Raw genomic sequence first — 25633 nt, forward strand, 5'->3', positions numbered from 1 at the left:
TGGTCCCTTAACACTCCCTGCACCCCCAAAATCTCAACCCTGGAAAAGTCTTATTTTATATTAAACCATATCAGTCATTTGTTCCTCAGGATGAATGAATGAATGGCTTATTAGCTTCTTTCCAGAGAGTAATTGCTAATAGTAGGGAAATGGTCAGGAAGGCATTGCCTCCTTAGGGAAGTAGGAAGGGTTGCACCATGTAAGAAGGGCACAGATAAGTTATTTATGAGGTGTGAAAGATGACGAGTTGAAATCAAACACCATAGTATAATAGAATGAGATAGAATATAGTGATGAAGAGGGCAGATTTTAGAGTCAAGCTGCCTGGATTAAGATCTCGGCTTTGCCATCTCACTAGCCATGTGACATTCAGCATTACTTCACTTTCCTATGGGCGAATTTTCTCACCCATCAAACGGGGATAATACAAGTACCTAACTCATAAGGCTGTTGGAAAGATTAAATGTGTTAATATATGGGAAACCCTTAGAATAACATCTTGCACACAGTTAGGCCTTATATATGGTACCTATTTTTATCATTACTTCATCATTTTGCCAAGAACCTTATTCTCCACCACAAAGACAGGGTGAGTTTTTCTGCTTCATAGTAAACCAAAACTCCTGCAGAATCCTGCATCTTCTCACTTACATGACTTCTCTTTACCTGAACCCTCTTCAGCTCAGTGCAAAAACCTTTTGCTGGACAATCCCTTCCTAGTGGTTCTAACAAATCTGAACATTTCTCTGCTAATGTTTCTTCCTTCTGCTGCAGCACAGAATTCCACTAAAAATTCCTTTTGGAAATATGCATTAGATTCAACACCACACTTATCTGAGGATTGCAATGCACCCAATCACCTTAACCTACTCCATCTAATTCCAAGAGTTTTAACACATTCCCTTGTCTCACTCACTGTTTGTTCTAGGCAAAGAATCCTATCTCCCTTTTGCCCCATTTCTAAGCAATTATTTAAATGTTCCTCATGCTTTTTCTTTCCTTCATATCTTGTTTGTACTTGCAAATTATAATTACAATATGTCCACTCTAGGAAGCATTACTTCTTTAATAAACCTACGATCTCAAATAATTCTACTGTACTCAACAAACTCTTTGTTCCAACCATCCTTCTGTAGAGTTTGGTGTCCCATACTTTAAGATGCACTGACAAACTGGAAGACTTTAAAAGGAAAGTGATCAAATGGTGAGGGGCCTTGAAACTATGTACATATACATACACTCAGATTACTTTCTATTATAGGTAATTATACGATATTGAATATAGTTCCCTGTGCTATACAGCAAATCCTTGTTGCATATCTACTTTATGTATAGTAGTTTATATCTGTTAATCTCATACTCCTAATTTATCCCTCCCCTCCTCCCTTTCCCCTTTGGTAACCGTAAGTTTGTCTTCTGTGTCTGTGAATCTGGGCTTGAAACTGTATTTAAAAGGGGATGGAAATGAGAAGATTAGGGATAAGTTTTGATTTTGGATAAATACAAAAAAAAGAGCTTGCTGATAATTATAATCACCTGAAAATGAAACAGACTGGCTTTGCAGGTAATATTCAAGAAAAGACCAGGCCAGTGACAGGGGTGGGGGGGTAGGGATTGGGGGTTGGGGTGTCATGTATTCAAAAGAGGTTGAATAAGAGCAGTTGTTTGCAACCTTCCCCCCCACCCCATTCTTCAAGAGAAGCTAATTCATGTGAATACCATTGTTAAGTAGGGAAAATAAACACAAAGTCTCATTTTGAGCCCAGAATAAGCCCCAGTTTACCTACACAGGAAAGGATAAATTTCTTGTGGATAAACTTCTCATCCATCTTTGGAGACACTGCCTGGCACATAATAGATGCTTAATAAGTATTTAATGAGTGAATGAATGCTTAATCAATCAGGGCTCTGGACTGCCTAGGTTTAGCTGCATAATACTGTATTAAAACTACAGAGTTTACACTGTTCCAAACATAGAGTTCTTATCTTCGAGGAGCATTATATAATCCTTATGGATGGAACATGAGGAAAAGCTTTTACTCTAGAATCAATTCTCTTAATACTTAAAATTTCTTGGAGGGCTCAAAGCTTGTCTGCATAGACACCAAGCAGAGGACTGATTTTACATTATAGAACTATGACTTAAAGAATTTATATATTATGAGTGGTTCTTTATCTAATTGTAGAGCATGGGCTCCTGCACAAGAAGGTCTTTAAAAAGTAATATTTATTTATACTTATTTACTGAACCACTATTATATGTGTTGTACTTTGTTAGGATATATGGGGGTTATATGATAAGACAAGCAGTTGCCCTTAAAGCATATGTAAAAATATCTATGAATATCAACCAAAATAAGGAATATAAACTACATGAGAACAGGAATTTTGGTCTTTTTTAGAAATTTTTTTGTATTTCCAGAGCCTAAAAGAATACTTAGCACATAGTAAGCACTCAGTAAATATTTGCTTTGTAAAGCAACCACACTCTGATAAAAACTAATTAAAAAATAGAGTAAAAAAAATATTTGCTGAATGAATTATTGAAAGAGAGAGTGGTGCTCTCCCAACATTCTATTTGTTTCCCCACATTCCCTTATTCTCTTGAAATTAGGTGGGGTTATGGGACTAGTTCTGGATGGGCTGCGGTTAGAAATATCATGTGTCATTTCAAACCCAACATCAAAAAACTTGTGCAGTCCTCCAGCTCTCTACTCTTGCCACAGGGAGCAAGGAAGCCACATGCTCCAGATGCGAACAGCTAGAAGATGGTGAAGACGTCATTATTCTGGGTCCCTAAATTAGAGCTGCTAGTTAGAGCAGAATGTCCCTTTTCCCACCAACCAGTGATAGATAAGTGGCATACACTGGAAAAAAATTTTAAGTCACTGAAATTTCAGGGTGATCTGCCCCATAGTCTATCCTGATTAATACAAATAGTAAGTGCTACTAAGTTAGTACAGAGAATATACAATGGGAAATTTTCAGTTGGCCTCATCAAGAAAGGTTTCATAATGATGATGACAATTTAGCTAAGCCTTGAAGATGTAGTATTCCCAAGGTTAGTTAGCTACAAGATGGAAGTCATCCCTTATAAATCTTTCTTTTTAACTCTATCGACATAGTTTATCTAAGTGATAAAGATAACATGCTGCGCTGGCACTGCTCGTCATGTTTTGGTTTTCTTTTACTTCTCCATATGAACCTTAAAATATTAAACAATCCAAAAAAATCTTAGGAAAGAAAGGAATTTAGATTTGTACAAGCAGGGAAATAGTACCACCTGTCCTCATGGGAATAGGGAACATTTCTCTCTGACTGTGTGACAGCACAAATCTCTTGTTTGAAGCTTACATATAACCATCAACACAGGAGAATATCGTTAAGTGCACTTCTGAAAATCTGCCCATAAATTCAATTTCTCTATATCAAATTTTGTTCTCCAACTGACTTATAATCTCAGAATTAGATCTAATGTGTAATTACATATAATGTATAAAATTACAATGAAGAATACAGGAAAACTTTTAAATTTCATACTCTGAATAAGAGTAAATTTTCTTGTACAGAATGATAGTAACACTAAATTTACAAGAAGTAATAAAAATAAAGCAGAAATCAAGCTCAGCTTTCCTCTGCCTGAGTCAGTAGTATTCAGGCAGTACTGGGCTTTGGGAAGGCCCAAAGCAACTTTTTCCATTTGTGCTAAGAGACAGAAGACACCACAGAAGTCATCTATTCAGCCCCAGCTCAATACAAGAATCCTTCTACAACTTTTATAACAATTACAGTCTGCCTCAATATTCATATAGAGAATGTAAGATCAGACAGCTTATTCACTCACCATAACATATCTAGCTTGTTATCCAGCTGTTGAAAAAATTTATTCTTTCTTGGCTTTTATATTTCTTATATTTTAAATCTATTTTCGTCTGCTTTAAGTTTCATTTCTACCATTGACTAGTAGTGTCACTTTAGGCAAATTGTCTCACCAGTCTGAGTCTTAAACTTATTTTTCATCTACAAAATATGGAATTGATGAGACTATGCATCTCTAACATCCTACCTAACATTTTGTGATTTTAAAATCTTTTCTACAAAACTCTATATTCTGCCTTTGGACCTCCAAATAAGTGCATTTTATGGCCTCCTTTCAGAGGGTAGAAGGAATGGAATCTTTGTTATGTTGTGAGGTCTTTCCAGTTTTCCTGTATCCCTTTGTCCTTCTGTAGCAGTAGAGTTTCAGCCTTATAAAAATTCAGACGAGTTTTTCCCAACCTTTTTTATTTGTTTACGTATTCCCTATGTAAAGTATGTTTGTATGCAAAATTTTCCAAAGAGTTATGGGAGTACTGAAAGTAAGCTTCCTCATCCCTTGGAAAATCTGTGTTTAACTCTGAGTAGAAGGGCAGGCAACTGAGCTTGCTACAAATGCCTCCTAGCCTTTTAGAAGCTTTTCTCCCTGCTAATTAGCTGTGAATGTTTTGTTTATTTGGTTTCTGTCCCAGCAAGCAGAAGCAAAGGGGCTAGAAATGAAGGGCCCTGACTGTAGAGAGGGTGACCTCCAGGCTTGTCCACAGTTGTAGTTTCCACGGAAGAAGCTTCTTGGGAGGGAGGATGCCTCCATTTATAAATAGTTGTATAAAGTACAGTATTCCGTTTACGCTCTTAGGCAAGATTTATTTTAATTTTTTTAAGGTAAAGGTCATAGCACTACAGAAAAGATTATTTTCTCAGCCACTGCTCCTCAGCAACCTATAAATCCTGATAGAGTGGAGATATACATGCTGGAAATTTCCTACAATAATTTCTAGTCTAACTGTGTTCATATTAGATCAGCTTGGTAGTGAGAAAAGATGGGACTGGGACTTAACAATGAGAGAAATTAACAACCTTAGGCAATGCACACCTAAAGGAGTTATACATTTTATAAATTATGTTACTGAGAAATGTAACACAGCAGGTAGAGAGAAATTTAAATGGTGAGTTCCCAGAAAATCAAACAAACTATCGAGCAAATAAATTCTGAATACTGAAGACCTTTTTCATCTCAGAAAATGTAGAGAACTATGAACTATGATTTAGGTTGGTAATCACTTGGGATATTTGGTACTTACTGATTTTGTATGAGAAATCGGTGGTGTTAATGACCTAAATTATCATGGGCCTAAATAAATGAAGCTCCAACACAAACAGGCAGTGACAAAAATAAACTAAGTTATAAGAGTTAAAATGAAAATATGCACATAGCATTGGTTATATTTCATCAGTTGTTTGCTACCCTCATGGCTATGAATATATTTCAGAACATATATGGTCAATTAAAAAACATCCAAGAAGGGCATTTTGGAGGTTAGAAAAATTTCTTGGGGTTATAGGCTGAATACAGTCAACACGGAAGACTGGATTAGTCAGATTCCAAGAGATTGTGTACTCCCTTCAAACTATCGTGAAAAAAGAAACACTGGTAAGATATGAAAGTGTCACTAGGGCTATACTTTTTTTTTTTTTAGGGCTATACTTTTAATGTTAAAATTAAATTCTAGCCTCAAAGCACACTATGCCTCTCCTGATATAGACCAAGTTCCTTGTTATATTCTAATTCACATTCCATGTATTTGGTTGATCATTCCACCTACCGTTTTCACTGTCTAAACACATTCTTCTCAAGTTTCCCAAGCTTCTCTGCACACGGTCATGCATTTTACTCCTCTCTAAAGTTCTCTCATCTCTCTATGGACACATCAATTTAAAAACACTCTCCACATTCTTCTTCTATGGTTTCTCATTTGACTTTTTTCTTCTCTGCCTATGTGGGTACATGAATGATATAGGGATATACACTTTGCTAAACAGAGTAATATCCATACATCTTTCCCTTCAATATTTTCCAATCTAGGAAATGTTTGTTATTAACTTAACATCGAATATTTTACACATATCAAGTATAATCGTTTTCAGTTACTGGCCTCATTCTTCTAATCTACCAAATCTTATAATTCTTTCAATATATTTTTCAGAACAAAGGAAAGGAACAAAACCCAGTGCTGGAGGTAATAAAGACCTTCTCAAAAAGCAAGGGGAGCTATCAAAGAAATACTTCTACCTCTGCCCTGCTTGATCACAGAACCACTTTGAGTATTTTCTGCCCACTATGTACTTTAACTTTCCCATTCCTAACAACGTATACATATCTTTGACAGACATGTGCGATGGAAACACTCTTCTGTCTCAATGTCCTTTAATAGATTTGTGAGATTTATCTATTAGGGTATAAATTCCTAAAAGGCTATATTCAGAGTCTGGAGACCTGGGATATAGTCTTAGATGATAGCAATGGGCTATGTGGAATTTTCTTTTCTTTTTTTTTTTTTTTAAAAAGCAGTTGTACAATGTTTTCCTCAGGTTTCTTCCAGTTCTAACACATATGATTATATGGGAGTTACTGTATCTATCAAATTATTTTTGTACACAAACTAGTACACAGAGTGGGTACTTCACTGTCAAGTGTCTATTCATCCTTCAAGACTCAATTCAAGTGGCTCCTCTTTTCAGTTTTCCTTGGTTATCCTAAATAGAGACAATCTTACTTCTCTGAACATCTACAGAAGTCATTGTTTATACTACATATATGAAGCTTACATACCATATTGTGTCCCAATTATTTTAATTCATGTGATATAACCTCTACCTGACTGTAAGGTCCAAGAAAGCATATTCATCTCTATAGCCTCTTGTTCTGATATTGTGTTTAATAAATTTTTATTGAACCTGCTAAACTGTTTTTCTAAAAATATAACCAGAAGAAGTTTTATACATCAAATAACTATGATATAACTATTCTCATCTGTAATTTTTGGGGGAGAGGGATAGAAAAGAATTTAGGTAAAATAAGTAGGCAACAAGGAATTTTCTTAGGGATCTTAGATACTAAGTAATAAACAGTGAACTCAGGAGCACAAGCTGAACCAGAACTGCCACTTTTTCAAATCTTACTAGATAACCAACCATATATGCATGTGGAGTGTAATAAAGGAATGGGTATTTAGAGGAAGAGTGGGAGGAAAGCAGTTGAAGATGAAGAGCTGTTGATATGACAAGGACAAAATTTGGGTACCAGTTCTGCTAGTGTGAGGCCATTTGCTGGAAGTCTCTGAATCTCCCACTTTTAGCTTGGAAACTCCATCTTATCCAACAGCTGCCTGCTTACACAGAATATCTGCAGCTCAGTTTTAATGAACTTTCCATGAAATTCAAGGGATTCACACACGGAAGTAAAACTCCCTTAACTGATACCTATTTAACTAACTGTATGCTTATATGAGCTGGTTGTATTAGCTCTTAAACCTATTTGTGTCAGTGATACATGTTATTGTAATTATACGATTCAATTAAATATTATATTAAAAAGATGAAAACTGAGTAGAAAATGACAGTTGTTTCTATGAAAACCAAGTGGATGCTTTGGAAAGCTCAATGAAAGAGTTGCTAAAAATGCTGTTAACTAGATGTAAATAAGCCGATGATGAAAGACTGAGCGACGGATATCATACAAATCTCTAAGGCTTACACAACTACATTCCTTCACAGGAGTATGGTTTAACTCTTCTTTAGAGAAATCAACTGGAAATCTGTCCTTAAAGAAACCAAGATGATAGGTATGGTTTACGCAAGAAAAAGGACTCCTACTTAAAAATAAAACAATGGCCCTGTATCACAAGAGTGGTGAAGAAAATGTTGAAGGTCATGTGTATCATTTTTTTTATATTGAGTAGGGCTCTTCTATCACCACTGTGCCAGTTACTAATACAGACTGCTTCGGGTAAAAAGGGCTTCCTCTAAATTTCATAAATACCTTTCTTAAGAAGATCTCATAGAAGTGTCACATGAAAATTTCAGTGTTGTAGATAAGGCATATGTATTCATATTACACGATTTTATGAATGATAAATTAATACAAAGGTCAAAGCAGACAAAAAAAAGCAGACAATCTAATCTTAATAGCAACTATTCAGTATTGCTTTGCTGATGCTTATGAAAGTATAAGCTATATGTTTATCAATGTAAAATACTTTCACTATTACAGTTTGTATCAGCGTCTACTATATTACATTATTTTGTTAGTGAACATGAGTAAAACTTTAAACTTCAAACTGATTCAACAGTTTAAGAAAGTTTCTGAAGAGGCTAAAATGTTTTTATAAAATTCCTTATTTTTGTAAGCTTTCTAGAAATTTGTGATAAGGCAAAATAATAACTTGTAATTCTAAGCCATCTTAATATATTGATTCTGTTTTTGCAAATTACTCCACGCTAATCAAGAAATATGTTAATTTTACCAACTAAACTTTGTTTCAAATGACTTAGATTAAAATTACAAAGAAGTGTTTCAGACTGACATTTTATGTGATACTTTATCTATACTGCCTCATGACTATACTTTTAAATTCATCTACATTCTGGTTTGCCTACTGCACAGATTCTAAAGCCGGCAAAAAATAATCATTCTTTAAAAAATATAAGAAATCATGTCCTAAAATATTTTTCTGTCACATCTTCTCATAAATATACCAGCATGATAAATATACTTTCCCCCTCTCTTATTAACTCTTACATACGTAGCATATGAGGATTGTGGATTTTTGTTCAAATAAACAACATAAAACTTAAAATAAACAACTTAAAAACAAAAGCTTTTAAATTACCAAAATACTTCAATTGTCTCTATTAACAAAATATATGATTCTGTAAGCAATAACTACTAAGATAAACAATTTTGACAAAAGAACTGGTAAATAATTTCTCAAAGGCTAGAAAGAAACACACTAGTAATTTTTAGTTCATTTTCCCTTCAAATATAAAATTTTCATTATTAGAGGAAAAAGAGGAATAAAGTACAGAAGTTGGAGTCATTCACTTCCTTAAACAATTAGGAAAAACAGCTGTTTCATGAAAAAAAGTGAGTAGAATTAAACAAATTATCTGTCTCTCTTGCTCTTTGTATTTTCTGAAATGAGACATTTCCTCCAAAATTACAACTTCAAAGAATCTCAAAATTTGTACACCAAAACAATTATATATTCTTTCAAATATTCTGTTTATGTGTTGGAAATTTTCTAACCAGATGCAACAATTAAAATTAGCAAAGAAATAATAGAATATGTGTTGGTATGCTAAATATAAAAAAATAAGAAATTGCCATATCAATATGATATGTACATCCCATTGTTTGAGGAAGACTGACTAGCAACAGAAACTTTGATTACCAGTTTAAGACAAAATATCTTGACTCCTCTTAAAGTTGCAAATAAAATGGAAAGCTATATATATTTTTGCTTAATTATACCAATGCTTACGTAAAGTGTTTTTTTTTCACACTATGTACTTAAATGCTATTAAAATATGGTGACAAACTATTTGAGCTTTGTTCTTTTTTACTGGATATGCCTTAAATGATTAAATTTTTATTGCTTTTATATCTGTCCTAAAGATAGTATTGCTGCAGCCACGTAGCACAGGGAGATGAGCTCGGTGCTTTGTGACCACCTAGAGGGGTGGGATGGGGGGGTGGGAGGGAGACACAAGAGGGAGGAGATATGAGGATATGTGTATATGTATAGCTGATTCACTCTGTTATAAAGCAGAAACTAACACACCATTGGAAAGCAATTATACTCCAATAAAGATGTTAAAAAAAATGAAGTCGGGCTTCCCTGGTGGCGCAGTGGTTGAGAGTCCGCCTGCCGATGCAGGGGACACGGGCTCATGCCCCGGTCTGGGAAGATACCACATGCCACGGAGCGGCTAGGCCCGTGAGCCATGGCCACTGAGCCTGTGCGTCTGGAGCCTGTGCTCCGCAACGGGAGAGGCCACAACAGTGAGAGGCCCATGTACCGCAAAAAAAAAAAAGAAGTAAAAATTATAAAAGTGAAAACCATAAAAGAAAAAATAATTTATCAGAAAGAAGATGTGACACATATATACAATGGAATATTACTCAGCCATAAAGAGAAATGAAATTGAGTTATTTGTAGTGAGGTGGATGGATCTAGAGTCTCTCATACAGAGTGAAGTAAGTCAGAAAGAGAAAAATAAATACCATATGCTAACACATATATATGGAATCTAAAAAAAAAAAAAGGTTCTGATGAACCTAGGGACAGGACAGGAATAAACATGCAGACGTATAGAATGGACTTGAGGACACGGGGAGGCGGAAGGGTAAGCTGGGACGAAGTGAGAGAGTAGCATTGACATATATACACTATGAAATGTAAAATAGGTAACTAGTGGGAAGCAGCTGCATCCCACGGGGAGATCAGCTCGATGCTTTGTGACCACCTAGAGGGCTGTGATAGGGAGGGTGAGAGATGCAAGAGGGAGGAGATATGGGGATATATGTATACATATAGCTGATTCACTTTGTTATACAGCAGAAACTAACACAACATTGTAAAGCAATTATACTCCAATAAAGATGTTAAAAAAAAAAGATAGTATTGCTTTTTCCTTTTTTTTAGTGTCTTGGAATTCTAAGGTGTTATAAAAGCAGTGTAAGAGATAGTTATAGGGAAAAAAAAGAGATAGTTATAGGAATAGATACCTAAATAAATTTTAGAACTATTCTAAATTACGTTTATACTTATACTATTCATTCAATCAGCATTAGGAAGCATCTACTGTATATTCAGCATTCAGATAGCAGGCATAAATTATTTCATGAATAATTAAAGTGAAAGCATCTAATATTATAAGAAAGAGGTACATTTTACCTGGATTAGATGAGGCAATGCTTTTAGTGTAAGGCAAAACCAAATTCCCAGCTTGCAGGGGAGCAAATCATGCCATTGTGGTTTCACCAGTAATCTAAAGGGAAAACAAAAAGCAAAAATAAAGAAGCAAAATATAGAAAGAAAGTTGACAGACAAAAATATTTTTATAATAATCATGAATTCTGTTTTGAATGGCTATTTCAACAAAGGAAGAAGTTTTTCAATGAAATATTTATGACAGTTATCACTTAATCTGAAGTATTCTATCATAAAATATATTAGTACAACAAATGCAATTATGTATAATAAGTAAGAGAATCTAGGTTAAGATTTTGGGGAAGGGGACTTGTAATCAAGTTATAAAGATAAAGAAACAAAAGCCCTGTTTCTAACTGGACTTTTCATCAGTTTGGCAAAATGAATTCTTAGACCTTATGATTACTTCAGCGGTAAAAGATTAAACATCATCAGAGTGTCCCCAAGTGCTGACAAGCAGATATGAAGACTGTAGCATAAACAAACCAATACATAAAAATTAATGTCATTTGCAGTTCACTGAAGCATTACTCACTGATGTCATCAGAACAGAAGACAGGCAGAATAGTCTCTGATCTCCATCTCACATTGATCCAGTTCCTGCCCTGCTGTGTGAACTATTTAAACCCTTTATTTCTTCCTATGAATCAATAGAAGAAATGGTAGTATCTCTTTGAGTGTGCTGCATATCACTGTCTCTCTACATACTGTCACTCCTGAGCTAAACACTACAGTGATAGACTCTTCTAGTAATACTTCGTTTCTAAAGTTCAGTATAAAATTTTCAAATAACAAGAATTCAGGGGTTTAATTATGTAAATATATATGAACACTTTACAAAGGGAAAAACCTGTAGAACTTTTGCTTAAGATTAGAATGTGTTTCATAAACTATGGCACAGTATTAGTCTTTTATAAACTGAATACAGATGTAAATGTTAGCATATCTGAAATGGATATACATATGAAGTTGAATCACATTAAAGACATATTTTAAAACAATTTTGAATTATAAAATGTTTTTATATGCTCCCACCTTTCATTTTTTTCTGAAGCACCAAGTTTTGATACATCCACAGTCTTGCCGCCTGTCTTTTTTTTCTTTTCTCTCTTTTTTCTACTAAGCAGTTCATCCTTAATGTGGAAAAAATTATGGTTACAGGTTATCATTAACATGTACTCTTCAAATGTTATCAAGAGTCTTCTGTGAAGGGTAAACATTATAGAAGAACATTTATGCAAATGTATGTAGGGTCCAACATGATTAAGTAAAATCATCAATCTTTAACAATAACTGTTGCCATGGTAACCAGTCCTTAAACACACATGAAGTTCAGCACTGTCAGTCATGTGTATCTCCATAGCAATCAAAGTTTTCTAAGAAGAGAAGGCATTCAACTTACTTTTTCTCATTCATCCAACTTTAATAATGTCACTTCAAAAAGAATGAGTAAACAGATGCTAATTCATGAATACTGATAAATATGTTTATCTTTAGCATATAAATAAAAGCCTATAGCAGAATAAACTATGTAGTAGTATATTAGGCTAAGAAAAATGTAATATTTTTTAACCAACTGATCTCTGAAATTATAAACTTATACTCATTTCAAGTTTTACTGAGTTAAAAGCTTTTAAAATAATCATTCTTTATGTAAGGGCCTGCGACACAAAAATTTCTAAAATCATTTTACATAAAAAATATGTATATCTGGAAGGTGACAATTAAGAAAACATAGCTCTACCTTCTAATTTTCAGCTAGATATTTGAGCCTTCACAAAATTTTGTAACAAACTCAAATGCCACATTTTTAAAAAGAAACATTTTCTTCTTATGTCATGGATTCTTGAAATAGAAACATATCAAATACTAAATGCTGAGTACAAAAAATATTAGAATAAGGAGCATATACAGAAAAGTTGAAATTTTTATCAGTTGAAAAAATAAACGTCTGAAATTCCATATAAAATTAAGGAGGCTAGATCATTTGATTTATTACCAGTACTTACCAGTTGTTTTTCCAGGTAGATTGACCAAACCACAGCATAATGACCCACTGTGAGAATTATGAACAAAAGTAATGCCAGCTCAGCATTGCTCATTTTTCTCACCCGCCTGTAGTAGAATACAGGCTGTCGCCAATCTGGAAGTCCATTGATCAGAATATCATCATACCTACAGCAGCAAATATAACAGTTTTTCATAGGGAGTTTAAAATAAAAACAAAAAACTTTATTTGTACTTATATGTAAAAAGAGGAAAGAGAAAAGAATTTCTCCAGAAGAGATAACATTTATATAGATTATCAGCATTACAATGGCCTATAAATCAAAACATTGTATCCAATCACAGACAGCCTTCAAAAAGGCACACAGTGATCTGCTGTGGATCCCAGACCCTGTGTGTTTAAACCCCAGTGATGTGACTCCTGTAATGGCAGCTAGGCTGAAGGAGCCAGAGTCCACCTCTCCACTGCAGGCTGCAGAGGGGCCCCGCCATGAAAGTCAGCAACAAGAGGAAGGCTCTCAATGGGAGAAAATCAAGATAAGAGCTCTATTTGCTACCATGAATTATATATTAATGGAATCAAAATCAGGATAAATTTTCTAGTCAGTACTTTTATTTCCACCCCTTTACAAGGGTTCAAGGTTGAAATATTTATCATTTTATCAAAGCTTCTTAATGACATAAAGAGCCTATAAAATGAGCACTTTTTAATTTTATGTTGGTCACATTCCTTTAGAGAATAAAAAATTCCCAAATTAGGAGATGTGGAAACAACCAATTTCTCGATAAAACTGTTTATTTGTAAACATTTAAGTGGCAATTTCCTCATTTTTTGGCTTTGCTGAAAGGGAAGAACATAACAAATAACAGCTTTCCTAGTGATGCATTTTAAATCTGCTTTCTTTAGAAGGAAATTTCAACTGAATTTAAATTTACCCGTCAGACGTTATTGAGGCATATATTTTTAAGGTTAAAAATCAGGAATAACATTTATGATTGTAAAACTCAAAATGGTCACACACAAACAAGGTTCAAAACACACAACCTGTTAATCTTAGTTCAACACATCTCATTAAATATTCTAATCACACTATTTCCAGAATTAAATCTTCACTGAAAGGCCTAATTTGGTGCAACACATTGACCAAAATATTTTAATTAAAAATATTCTGAGTTAGTCGCAGGCCTAATTACAGGAATAGAAATAGGGCCTATATTGTCAGGCAGGTCAGTAGAACTCAGTAGTAGGTTTTTCTCAAGTAAATTGACCGATCTAGGAATAATAGCGCAGCTGCTAAACTGCCAGTCTTGACATGTAAATCAATTTAAATGCAACAACTGCAGTAGCTACTTTGATAGTTATTAAATTGATACCTTGGAGATATGCTTAAAAAAATAAAGCAGAGGATTTATTACAGGCAACTTCTTTTTTCGGTACAAAAAATATTGGTTATAAATTCAAAATATATTTTATCAGGCTATCTAGAAAACGTGACTTTTAGGATCAACTTAGATTATTAATAATAATGGCAGATCAGAATAACCAATGTTCAAAGCAAAGGACATTAGTGGTACTAAACTCTTAAAGGCAAGCAAATTGTGTAGTATACAAGAATCTGCTAATTAAAATATGGTTGTGTAGTAGCTGGGCCAAAGTTTGATGTTAAATATTCCTTTTCGATATTTACATAGCAATTCTTAAACACTAATATCAAGACATAATAACACGATTTCATCAACAGTTATCATTCCTGTCCAAAAAATTTATCTTTAAATCTATTTCTGTAAAAACTGACTCATTTTAGATTAGAAATGGATTGGCAAAAAGGTTTCAAGTGGTATAATGCAAGATTACAACATCTGAATGAAGTCCAGTGAATGAAGTCCTGAATTTATTCTGAATCTACATTCTACTTCAGATTTGTTGAGGAAAAAAGGCAGAATATGAAAATAATTATTTTCAGCTCGTCTCCCCCATGAAATAACTTCAAGTAAAAAGTCTGGCTATTAATAAAGAACATCTAAGAAAGTGGCGACAATTCCCTAAGAGCATTGCTAAGTGTTAAATTTGTTTTAGATCTAAACTGTACTGGAAGAAAAACCCAGCTGAGCTCATAGCTGCGAATCTCGTATCAAATATTTTATCACCATCATCTTTGAAATGCTATGTGTCTGTTAATAGCTACTATTTTCTACCCCACATATAAATTGTTAGTGCACAGCTAAATTCAAGATAGCAAAACCTTATGCACTGAACACATTAAACAAAACTAGATATTTACTAGGCTACGTCTGCCACTCTAAACAACAGTCTCCAAGGATTAAGCTTAGAATCAATGCTCTATTGATTTTACTATCAATGAACATTATGGCTCACACGACTGGCCATTTTAAGGGAAGATAGCTTCTATTATAGTTCACTTTTTAGAATATATGCTGTTAAAAGATAAATCACTGCTTTCCTGAAACACTGAAAAAATAAAGGTATTTCTTAAAATATACACAGACATTATATTCATAAGTTATTTAAGAAAAAAATGTTGTGTTGACAACATATAAAATTTAAAACATCACTGTTATGCCTTTTCTATATTTAACACATAACACTGTTAAAATAATTAAGCTCATACAAACTGCTCTTAACAATTTGTTAAAATCAGATTAAGAATGTACACATGTATGAATATTACAAGAAAATACAAAAGTAAATTTCTATGATAAAAATATCACTAATGTAAAAAATCATATGGAGCTATTAATTAGAAATGAAAACATTCATCAATTCTACCTATGGCCTAATACATGTTTACATCATTTGATTTTCTTAAAATGCCCATGATGAACATAATAATGGTTACATAATTATGTGAGTTCCATTCTATAGTCTGCAATTCATCAAATATATTTAGCCTAATACAAACACTGGAAAGTAAATCTAAAAATGTTTAAATTACCAGAAGAAAAAAAAGTATGTAAATTAAAAATATTATTAGCATGCTTTGAAGAATAAAATAGTAACTATGAAATTAAAATAGAAAACATGTATATTATGAAAATGAATATTGAAATAATTCTAGCATTTGCCTAAATTGTGAATCTCCCATTGTAAAAAGTTAGAATTTTTAGCTTAAAAGAGTAACAACATCTACTTAGGTCACATACTGAAACTTAAGAATAAAAATTAATTGTACAAAGATCATAAACAGGAAACAAGCTTAAATTAATTGATCTTATTCTCCTTTATAAAATGTACATATGTGCCAAAAATTGTGGTACACAGCACTTTATATATTGTATATAATATGTGTCTTATAATATCTCCTAATTAGGGAAGGTACTAAGATAGATTTCTTATTCTCAGGTTAATGTTTATTTTTATTCAAACACACCTGTAATCAAATTTACAATAAGGAGGTAATGGATTTGTAAAAGTTTCACAGATTAAAGCTGAGAAAACTATACTTTCTATTGGATTTGTATATAAAATGTGACTTTACTTAGTAAACTAAAAAAATACACTGAACTTTTACAAATATAGTACCATAAAATAGACAAAAAAATTTTAAGTTGCACAAGAGGATTAGCAAAAGAATACTGGTAAAATTTTAAAATAGATTTTAAACAAAAGTAAATATACTAATATTACTAAAGCACAATCTAGTGTATATATGTAGTGATTAGGATCTACTCAGTACTTCATTCCAGCTAACACTCAGGGCACTTGGATAGAAATTTATGTCAGAACATAGCTGAGCTGCTATTTCCTAAAATAAGCAAGTTACCTAAGGAGTTCAGAAGACTCCTATATTAATCTCCCTTACAAGAACCAGGAAAACTTTTTTTCATGCTATAGTCTATGCCTTTGGGAGGGAAAATAAGCTTAAAAGTTTATTCACAATTATACTTCTAGGAATCTACCCAAGAGAAATGAAAAATACCCATTCATACAGACTTGTGTGTGATAATTCACAGCAGCGTTGTTCATCATAGCCAAAAAGTGGAGACGACCTCAATGTCTATCAGTTGGTGAATGGATAAACAAAAGTGGAACGTGGAATACTATTCAGCAATAAAAAAGAATGAACTACTGGTATATGCTACAATATGGATGTACCTCAAAAACATTTTGATAATAGAAAGAAGTCAGATGCAAAAGACTACATATTAGATGATTTCATTAATATGAAGTGTCCAGAAAAAACCACATTTATAGACACATAAAGGAGATCAGTGATTGCCTGGGGCTGGGATCAGAATGGGAAATGCCTGCAAATGGACTTGAGGGAATGTTCTGAGGTGACAGAAATGGTCTAACACTGGTTGTGGATTGCATGACTCTGTAACTTTACTAAAAATCATGGAATTGTACACTTAAAATAGGTATTTTTACTAAAAATCATGGAATTGTACACTTAAAATAGGTAACTTTTATGGTATGCAAATTATACCTAAATAAGGCTGTTTAAAAAAATAAAATTTGCCTATTCCTTAAAAAAAAAAAAAAGGTTACCCAGTTTGTTATTTTATCTATTTCAATGCTATTCTCTTTTCTACCAAAATTTTTTAAATGCACCTGATTTCAGTGAAAATACAATTATTTGTAAGGGAAATAAATAGATAAAAATGTCTATGACAATTTTCCAAATTACAAATTCCTGGAAGGTTACACATTACTTATTTAATGAATATTTATAATAAATAATTGTGATACCAAAGAGCATTTTTAAATATCAGTATAAGACAATCTTCTTTCAGAAGATAAAACTATGGTTTTTTTTTTTTCTAAAGGAATTATAAACATTAGATAATTGTCTGTAGAGGTGCATTTCTCCTATATGTTTAAATACTCATAGGTCACCCGGCCTCAGGCGCAAGCTTTAGAGGAATGATTCTCAGCTTGATTAGCTAAGACTTTTGCCTCAAGGAAAACCAGTTACCAAAGAGTTACTTGTGCCTCAAGGGGTATAAATACTACAGCTGTTTGTGTAACTGTCAGATCCATTTTTTTCTACTAACACTCTACAATAAATGCAAAGGAAACTAATCCTAAAAAGAAAATGTTAGGTGAGCCTATGTTAATGAAGAAACAATTTTTACATGAGAAGTGATTTGTTCTGAAAAGATATAAATAATTTCGGTAATTGGAAGAAATTGTTACAAAGTTTACTGACTTTTAAAATAACAACAAACAAAAAGGCAAAATCTGATGCCAAAGATGTAGAGAGACTAAATAAAGCTATCTTTACAGACACGTTCTTGATGTGTGAAACAAAACTAGGGGCTCAGTGAGAGAAACCAACTAGAAAATATGCACAGAATGACCAACACTGCTTTCAACACACTCGTAGGACTCTTTCAACACTATGGATTATCTCAAACCAGAGGAATGTCTGCTATGGTATCTGGACCAATGCCAGCCCCTTATTATAAAGCAAAGAACTCGTCAAGAGAATATACTGAGTCCTTGCTTTGCAATCTGACAAACTGAGGTATTCAAATTAAAGAGTTAAGATGAGAACCAAGAGTGGCAGCTGACATTGTAGGATACAGAATAATTCCAGGTAATACATCTGAAGAAAGATTCAGAAGGTCACACTGCATACTTTTTTCGATTGTCTTTAAGATATATTAGCCTCCATAGAGAGATACAGATATTTAGGCTGGCGTTAGCCTAAAATCTCAAATACCTACTTTTTTCTTTAAAGGTACTCTTACTGTAAAGCACTGTTTTCAAACTACAGATTGTAGCTCACTAATATCTCCTGAAACCAACTTAGTGGACCACAATCAGCATTGTTTTTAAAAAGAAAGAAGACTAGTCTAGACTAGCCTAGAATAGAAAACATCAGTCTGTTTCACACACAATAAGTGTTTTGTCAAATTTTTGTTTCAGTTGTGTCTGTGTGTGTGTGTCTGTGTGTGTGTGTGTCCTGAGGCATGATGCAAAATGTATTTCTTACCGTGGGTCTGACTTAAAAAAAACTGAAACCGGCCACAGTAGTGTCTACCTTCCACACATTCGGAAGAGCAGAGTAAGGGGGTCTCTCTGCAATCTCCTCTTAAGTCACTAGCATATAAACCACTGTATAAATACATTACTACTCTGCTGAAAGAGGCCCAGAGAAGTCTCAAAGTGAGGTGGCTGCCTCTTCTCTGACGTTCGACCCTAAACACAGAATCACTGGAGCAGAGGAAGGGAAGGGATGGAGGCAAAAGAAATAGGAGAAAGAAGCAAATATTTTTCTTCTACTCCTATCTTCTTCAGATTTATACAAGTCTGTTCTCTCATTCACAAATGGGGTTTATTATTTTGAGGATGAGGAAACACCAAGAAATGGTAATAACTTGAATATCACTAATCGCCTAATTGCAAAACATTTAAGAAATAGAGGGGGGAAAAAGCCCCCCAAGCGCAGATAGGAGCAATTACTGATATATCAAAAATGAATAGGTATTTGTTTGAAGTCAAGTAGAATTTTATTTCCCAGAGCATAGATACTCACGTTAAAAATATTAGCTAATGAAGCCATGATCCTGAAGTCTATAAGTACTGAATCAACCTAGTGAATATTTTCAATAGAAATTAACTCTCCTATAAACATACATTTTAAAAACAATGCACATCTTGAAAGGGACGAAAATAAAATACTAACATAATAAAATGTTTAACGAGACAATTCTCTCCTTTATAAACTGAGACATCAAAGTATAACATCTTAATTCAAAAGCAGATGAACACTCACCTCTGCCTTCGTTCATCATCCTTTAAAACTTCATAAATGGCCACCAACTAAAACAAAAGCATTACTTTAAAAATAATCTCAACTAAGGGAAATCACTTAGGGAGACGAACACACTATAATTCACATGCAAAAACCCCATGCACTCATATATACAATGAACAGATAAAATCTTAATTATAAGTAACATTTTACGGTTTTGGTAGCACCTTAAGAGGTTAAAAAAGGCTTGATACCAAAATCTTTTTGAAAGACGCAAAACTAATAATTATCTTAACATGTGATTTTTAAAAGCAAAAACTGTAATTTAGACAAGAAAATTATGACAATTATGACCCCCCCAAAATTTAGTGATTCTAATATAAAAAAAAGTTGGTAAAAGCATATTTTGTAAAAAACTGAATAAATACGTATACATTATATTTCTAAACTACAATCGCATTTTAAATGGAAATATTCTACGTGTCGGTTACTGTTTCTACCATAAACATTTATTTATAAATTATCACAAAAATACATATACAATAACAGCATATTTCACTTACTTGTCTAAACTGAGTTTCTGCATTTTCATCTTTATTCTTGTCTGGATGCAAAGTTAGTGAAAGCTTACGATATGCTTTTCTAATGTCTGCAGATGAAGCATCCTGGGGGGGGGGAGGGGAAAAACACAAAGCAAACTTTGTCAGTAAAAGAAATTCCCAGAACCTTGTTAAGATCTGAGAAGACAGCCAACCAAGTGCAGGACCCCAGGCAATGTAATTTGAGCAATCAGTCTAACAACCAGGCTATGCAACTAGCCTGACCCACATGACTGAACAATTATTCAATCTAATTTGGCTCTCCTCTTAACTTTTCATTACCATACATTCATTTAAAGAAGACAGTATTTGGCAAAACTTTTCAAACACTTGCCTTCCTAAAATTAACCAATAAATCTTTTTCAGTAATTAAGAGATCAAAAAGAAACAAATTAAAAATTAATACATCCGTGTGCCTTCAAGGAAGGTCTTTATTTATCTGAGAATCCTAAAGCCAATGTCTGAAGCCCAGGCTTACCATATGTGGTTGCTTCATTGCTATTTATATTGAATTTACCATGAAGCAACAACCTATGGAACCTCAATTTCACATGTCAAAAAGTATGCCTATTTGAAGGCAGTTAACTTTGCATTTACCCAAAATAATTATAATTAGAAATAGTTATGTATATTGTCCTTAACTTTTTTTGTTAGTACTTTATAGGTTATTTTCAATGCTGTCCAGTTTCCATAGTCTGATTTGCAGAAATAAATTTGCCCACTATTTATGTATTACTAACATAGTTTAAATATATTTTAAAAGGTCACAATAGTTGAGGAAAAGTACTTTGGATTAAGTGGATATTAAAGTTGAATTTTATGTAATCCCGTGTGTATGTGTAAACTCAGAGAACATCATTTTACATGGCCAGTGAAAAATACACGACAATAACAAACAACACACTGTTAAGTTGGGTATAAAACTTGATCTCCACTAAATTTAAAAGTTATTGCAAAAACTAACATTCATAGTGGGGCAAAATGAGGATAAAGTTGCTTATTAAATTTTATCTTGTTTTTTAGCTGAGTATTTGTTCAATTAATTCCTAAAACTGATGTACTAAAAAGTTCAAATGACTAAAAAAACAAAACATAACAAAAGTCTGTGTACCTGGGACTAAATAGCTGTTAAAGAAACAGAGGTGGAAAGAGGCAAAGTGAGACTACAATTAGTCTGTCAAGCTCTCTTTTATAAACCAATACTTTCATTACCAATTTTCTGGGGCTTATTGCTCCAGGCAATCACTCTACTTTAAAGTTTCAACTTAGGTGTGAATATTTTTCTGACTTGTGGAGGGCTAAGGAGCTATAAAATTAGCAGAGTAAGTTTCGCAGGTAATATGGTTATAATTTCCATTCTCATTTGCTCAATGGAATTGATGTGTTCCTTATACTTAAATGATAGGCAGCATGTAGCAGAAAAGGATGATTATTTACTGAAACTCTGTGATGGAGATTTTGTTGAGCAAAGAGGTCAAGTGTCAAATGAATTCTCATTCCCTAATTGGGACTTTAATTTTAGATTTTTTAAAATTGGGACTATATCACAGAGAAATTCCAAAAGTAGATTTCTTACAAAATAAGAGTGTATGTATTTGCTTATGTTACAAAATTAATACATGCTCATTATGGAACATCTATGACTTACGTAACAGTCACCTAAGACATTTCCCTCCTTCCAGTGTTGGCAAGCTGACCCCAATCCTCCACTTTTCTGCCGCAGTATATACCGTAAGGGTGAATGTGGCCAGATGGCTCTCCTATTTCAAACCCTTCAGTAATGCCCAAGAACCTTCATCATCTGTCTTTTCTAGTCTTTTTAGCTTTATATCCCACTATCTTGGTCCATCCTCCTTGTCCCCCAAACCATCACACGATACGATGCTGTTCTCCAACTTGATGTTTTTGTTTTGCATCCAGCTGTGGATACAGACAGTTCTCTCCTGACTTAGAAATGGGCCTCTCAGGCTACACAGAAATACTGCCTATTTTCCTCTTGAGAATCTGCCCAGTAGGTTTATTTTACTAATAAGTGGAAAGAACTTATTAGTTTCATGCTAAGTGGACAGAACTGAAAAACTCAGAGGTCTTCCTATCTAAAAGACATGCTCTAGACAAGATGCACCTCAAACTAGCTTATGTATGTATTAAATTTTAGTTAATTACTTAATGAATCTTAACTTATTTTATCCTCATAACAAAGCTATAAGATAAGTATAATTGTTAGCAGGCCCATTTTACTGATGAGGTAAGTGAGGCAAAAAGAAGTAATCTGCTCAAGTTCATACTACTGGCAAATAGAGGAAAAGAGAATTCAAACCCAGAAAATATTGCATCAGAATCATAGCTCTCTATGTTGATTCTTTAGATTCAGTTAGTAGATTTCATCTGAGCCACTTCACAAGGGCTAAAGCTTTTGGGAAGGCAGTGAGAACAACTGCTACAATCCTACTGAGCTGATAAACTATGTGGAAAACATCCACATAACTACAATGGAATATGGTCAACTGCAGTTTTAATGGTAAAGATCCTGATATATGTTGGCTTTTACGGCACATTTTACATCGTATTTCTACTAGAGACCTGAATGTTAGAACATTCATCTCACATACACAGTAAATTAGACGTTTTATCTCTCTGGCTTTCAGAGAAAAATTTTTGATAGGACTATGGGTGAACTGGCCATCTTTAATACTGTTGACATCAGGAGATCTACAGGGTTCAACTGCCAGAATTCTTTTCCTTCTAAATGTGATATGGTTTTTTGGCAAGCTGGACATGAATTATCATAATACTTGGATGACCTCTGTAAAGAAGAGATATATGGTCATTCTTTTTGGGGTTTTTTTTTTGGTGGGGGGCTGTGCCACACAGCATGTGGGATCTTAGTTCCCTGACCAGGGATCAAACCTACGCCCCCTGCATTGGAAGTGCAGAGTCTTAACCACTGGACCACCAGGGAAGTCCCTGGTCATTCTTTATTTAAAAAAAACTCAAAAAACCATAACAACAACCTATGAAAATAATATGTTTGTCAAAATTGAAAAAAATGTGATGAGACATCAATGAAAGTGGCAGAGTAGGGAACTCCAAGGGCCTGTCACTAAAGAGAAACAGCAAATAACCTGGCAAAACCTGTCAGAATCAACTTAATCTGAACTCTTCAAACTAGTCAAAGGATTCCAGCAATCAGTCAAACACTTAGTCAAGCAAAAGGTAGCTAATTTGCAGTAAGGGTCCTGAAGATGCCAATCTGAGTTACTGGTGTGGGTTCCTAGTGTTAGAGTAAGCAAAGTGGACTTTTCTGTCCTCCAAGAACTGTGGCTGCTTGTTCTGGCCTGTCTTTTGGTTCCCTGACAGACTGTGTAAAGGGCTTACCTTTATTTTACTAAGCTCAGATCTCTCCCAGTGCAGAGAGGCAACTGTTCAGGACATTTGTCAAAAGCATTTAATGGCAAATTTATCAGCAGGTGCCAAATGAGGCAAGGGATGGCAGCTGGGGTAAACAATAGACACAACAAAAGGCTTAGGAGGAAAAACTGGGAAGTGAGATGCTTTAGGGAATATGGGATTTGAAATGCTCCCACCAGAAGACCCACACACGTGTGCGCCCAAGGCAGAGTAGCTGCTCAAAAACACCTGAGACGGCCCTAAATTCTCATTTCTGGCTGAGCTTTAGGCTGTATACAAGCAGCAGGTGAAGTCTAAGGGTGAGTTGTAAACTGCCTAGCTGAGTGTTGAAGGCATGCCCCAACATATACGCAGGACCCACTGCCAAAGATTTTGAGGTTTTTTTGTTTGTTTGTTTCTGGTCCCAAACCTTTAAGGAAATCTCTGCTGAATCATTAGCTGACCCCTAAGCTAATCAAACAGATGTCAGTGGCCACACATGGCAAAGAATATACACTTTACAAAATTAGTTCAGAAAAATCACTAGACAAACAACACCAACCACAGGCAGCAAAAAACAAACAAACAAAAAAACCCCTGATGAGGTAAAATAATCTAATTACTACATTATATATTCAAAATGTCCAGTACTCATTAAAAATTATGAAGTATGCAAAGAAACAAGGAAGTATGGCCCACACACACAGAAAAAAGGAATTAAGAGAAATTGTCCCTGATGAAGACCAGACACTGGATTTACTGGAGAAAGACTTTTGATCAACTGTTTTAAATATGCTCAAGAGCATGTACAAAGAACTAATAGAAAGAACAAGAATGATGTCTCACCAAATTGAGAATATCAACAGAGACATAAAATTTTTAAAGGAACTAAAGAAAAATTCTGGACTTGAAAAATACAATAACTGAAATTTAAAAAATCACTAGAGGGGCTCAAAAGCAGATTTGAGCAGGTAGAAGAAAAAAATCTATGAACTTGAAGATAGGTCAATTGAGATTTTCCAATAATAGGAGCAAAAAGAAGAAAAAAAATGAAGAAAAATGAACAGAGCCTAAGAGATCTGTGGGACACCACCAAGTATACCAACATACATTTAATAAGAGTCCAAGAAGGAGAATAGAGAAAAGGGCAAAAAAAAAAAAAAAAAAGACTGAAAACTTCTAAAATTTGATAAAAGACATGAATATACACATCCAAGAAATCTCAACAAATCCTAAGTAGGGTAAACACAAAGAAATCCATACCTAGAAACATTCCACTCAAACTGTTCAAAGACACAGAGAATCCTGAGAAGAGCAGAGTGATTCATTATGTACAAGGAATTCTCAAAAACATTAACAGCTAATTTCTCATCAGAAGCCATGGTGGCCAGAAGTTAATGCAATGACACATTCAAAGTGCTTAAAAAAATCTGTTAAGCAAGAATTCTATATCCAGCAAAGCTATTCCTCAAAAAAGAAAGAGAAATTAAGATATTCCAATTAAACAAAAGATAAGAATTCATTTCTAGTAGACTTGCTCTACAAAAAGTGCTGCAGAGAGTCCTTCAGGCTGAAAGAAAAAAATACCAGGCAGTCACTCAATTCATACAAAGAAATAAAGAACACTGATAAAGATAACTATATAGATAAATATAAAAGTCAATATTCATGTATTTCTAGTTAGTAACTCCAATTTTTTATATGATGTAAAAGACAACTATTAAAGCAATAATAATAAATGTCTTAAATAATGTCTATGTCTCAAATAAAATGATAATATAGATCTACGTCTATGTGCATACACATATAAAGATGTAATCTGTGACAATAACTATATAAGGAAGGGGAACACAGCTATACAGGAGCCAAATTTTTTATACGATTGAAACTAACTTGCTATTAATTCAAACTAGATTACTATAAATTAACATTAGTTGTAATCTCCATGGCAAACACTAAGAAAATAAAGATCTACTGTAAAAGAAACAAAAAGCAAATCAAATAGTACACTAAGAATACTGTGAACAATTGTATGCCAATTAGGAAACCCACATGAAATAGACAAATTTCTAGAAACACACAAATTGACTCATGAAGAAACAGAAAA

The 25633-nt window shown here is 33.8% G+C and overlaps 1 protein-coding gene across 1 annotated transcript in view; it reads right to left on the reverse strand.

The window, feature by feature from the left end:
* The window catches only part of DNAJC1 (DnaJ heat shock protein family (Hsp40) member C1), a 193789-nt gene that overhangs the window by 104087 nt on the left and 64069 nt on the right, over positions 1 to 25633 (reverse strand). The window contains exons 2-6 of the mRNA XM_060006198.1: positions 20101 to 20202; positions 19559 to 19605; positions 12818 to 12983; positions 11844 to 11941; positions 10773 to 10866 (exon numbers count right to left, since the gene is read on the reverse strand). Of these exons, the coding sequence (XP_059862181.1) occupies positions 10773 to 10866; positions 11844 to 11941; positions 12818 to 12983; positions 19559 to 19605; positions 20101 to 20202 (507 nt within the window). The remainder of the gene's footprint in view (positions 1 to 10772; positions 10867 to 11843; positions 11942 to 12817; positions 12984 to 19558; positions 19606 to 20100; positions 20203 to 25633) is intronic.

The sequence above is a fragment of the Delphinus delphis genome, chromosome 2, assembly GCF_949987515.2.
Source record: "Delphinus delphis chromosome 2, mDelDel1.2, whole genome shotgun sequence".
Lineage (NCBI taxonomy): Eukaryota > Metazoa > Chordata > Mammalia > Artiodactyla > Delphinidae > Delphinus > Delphinus delphis.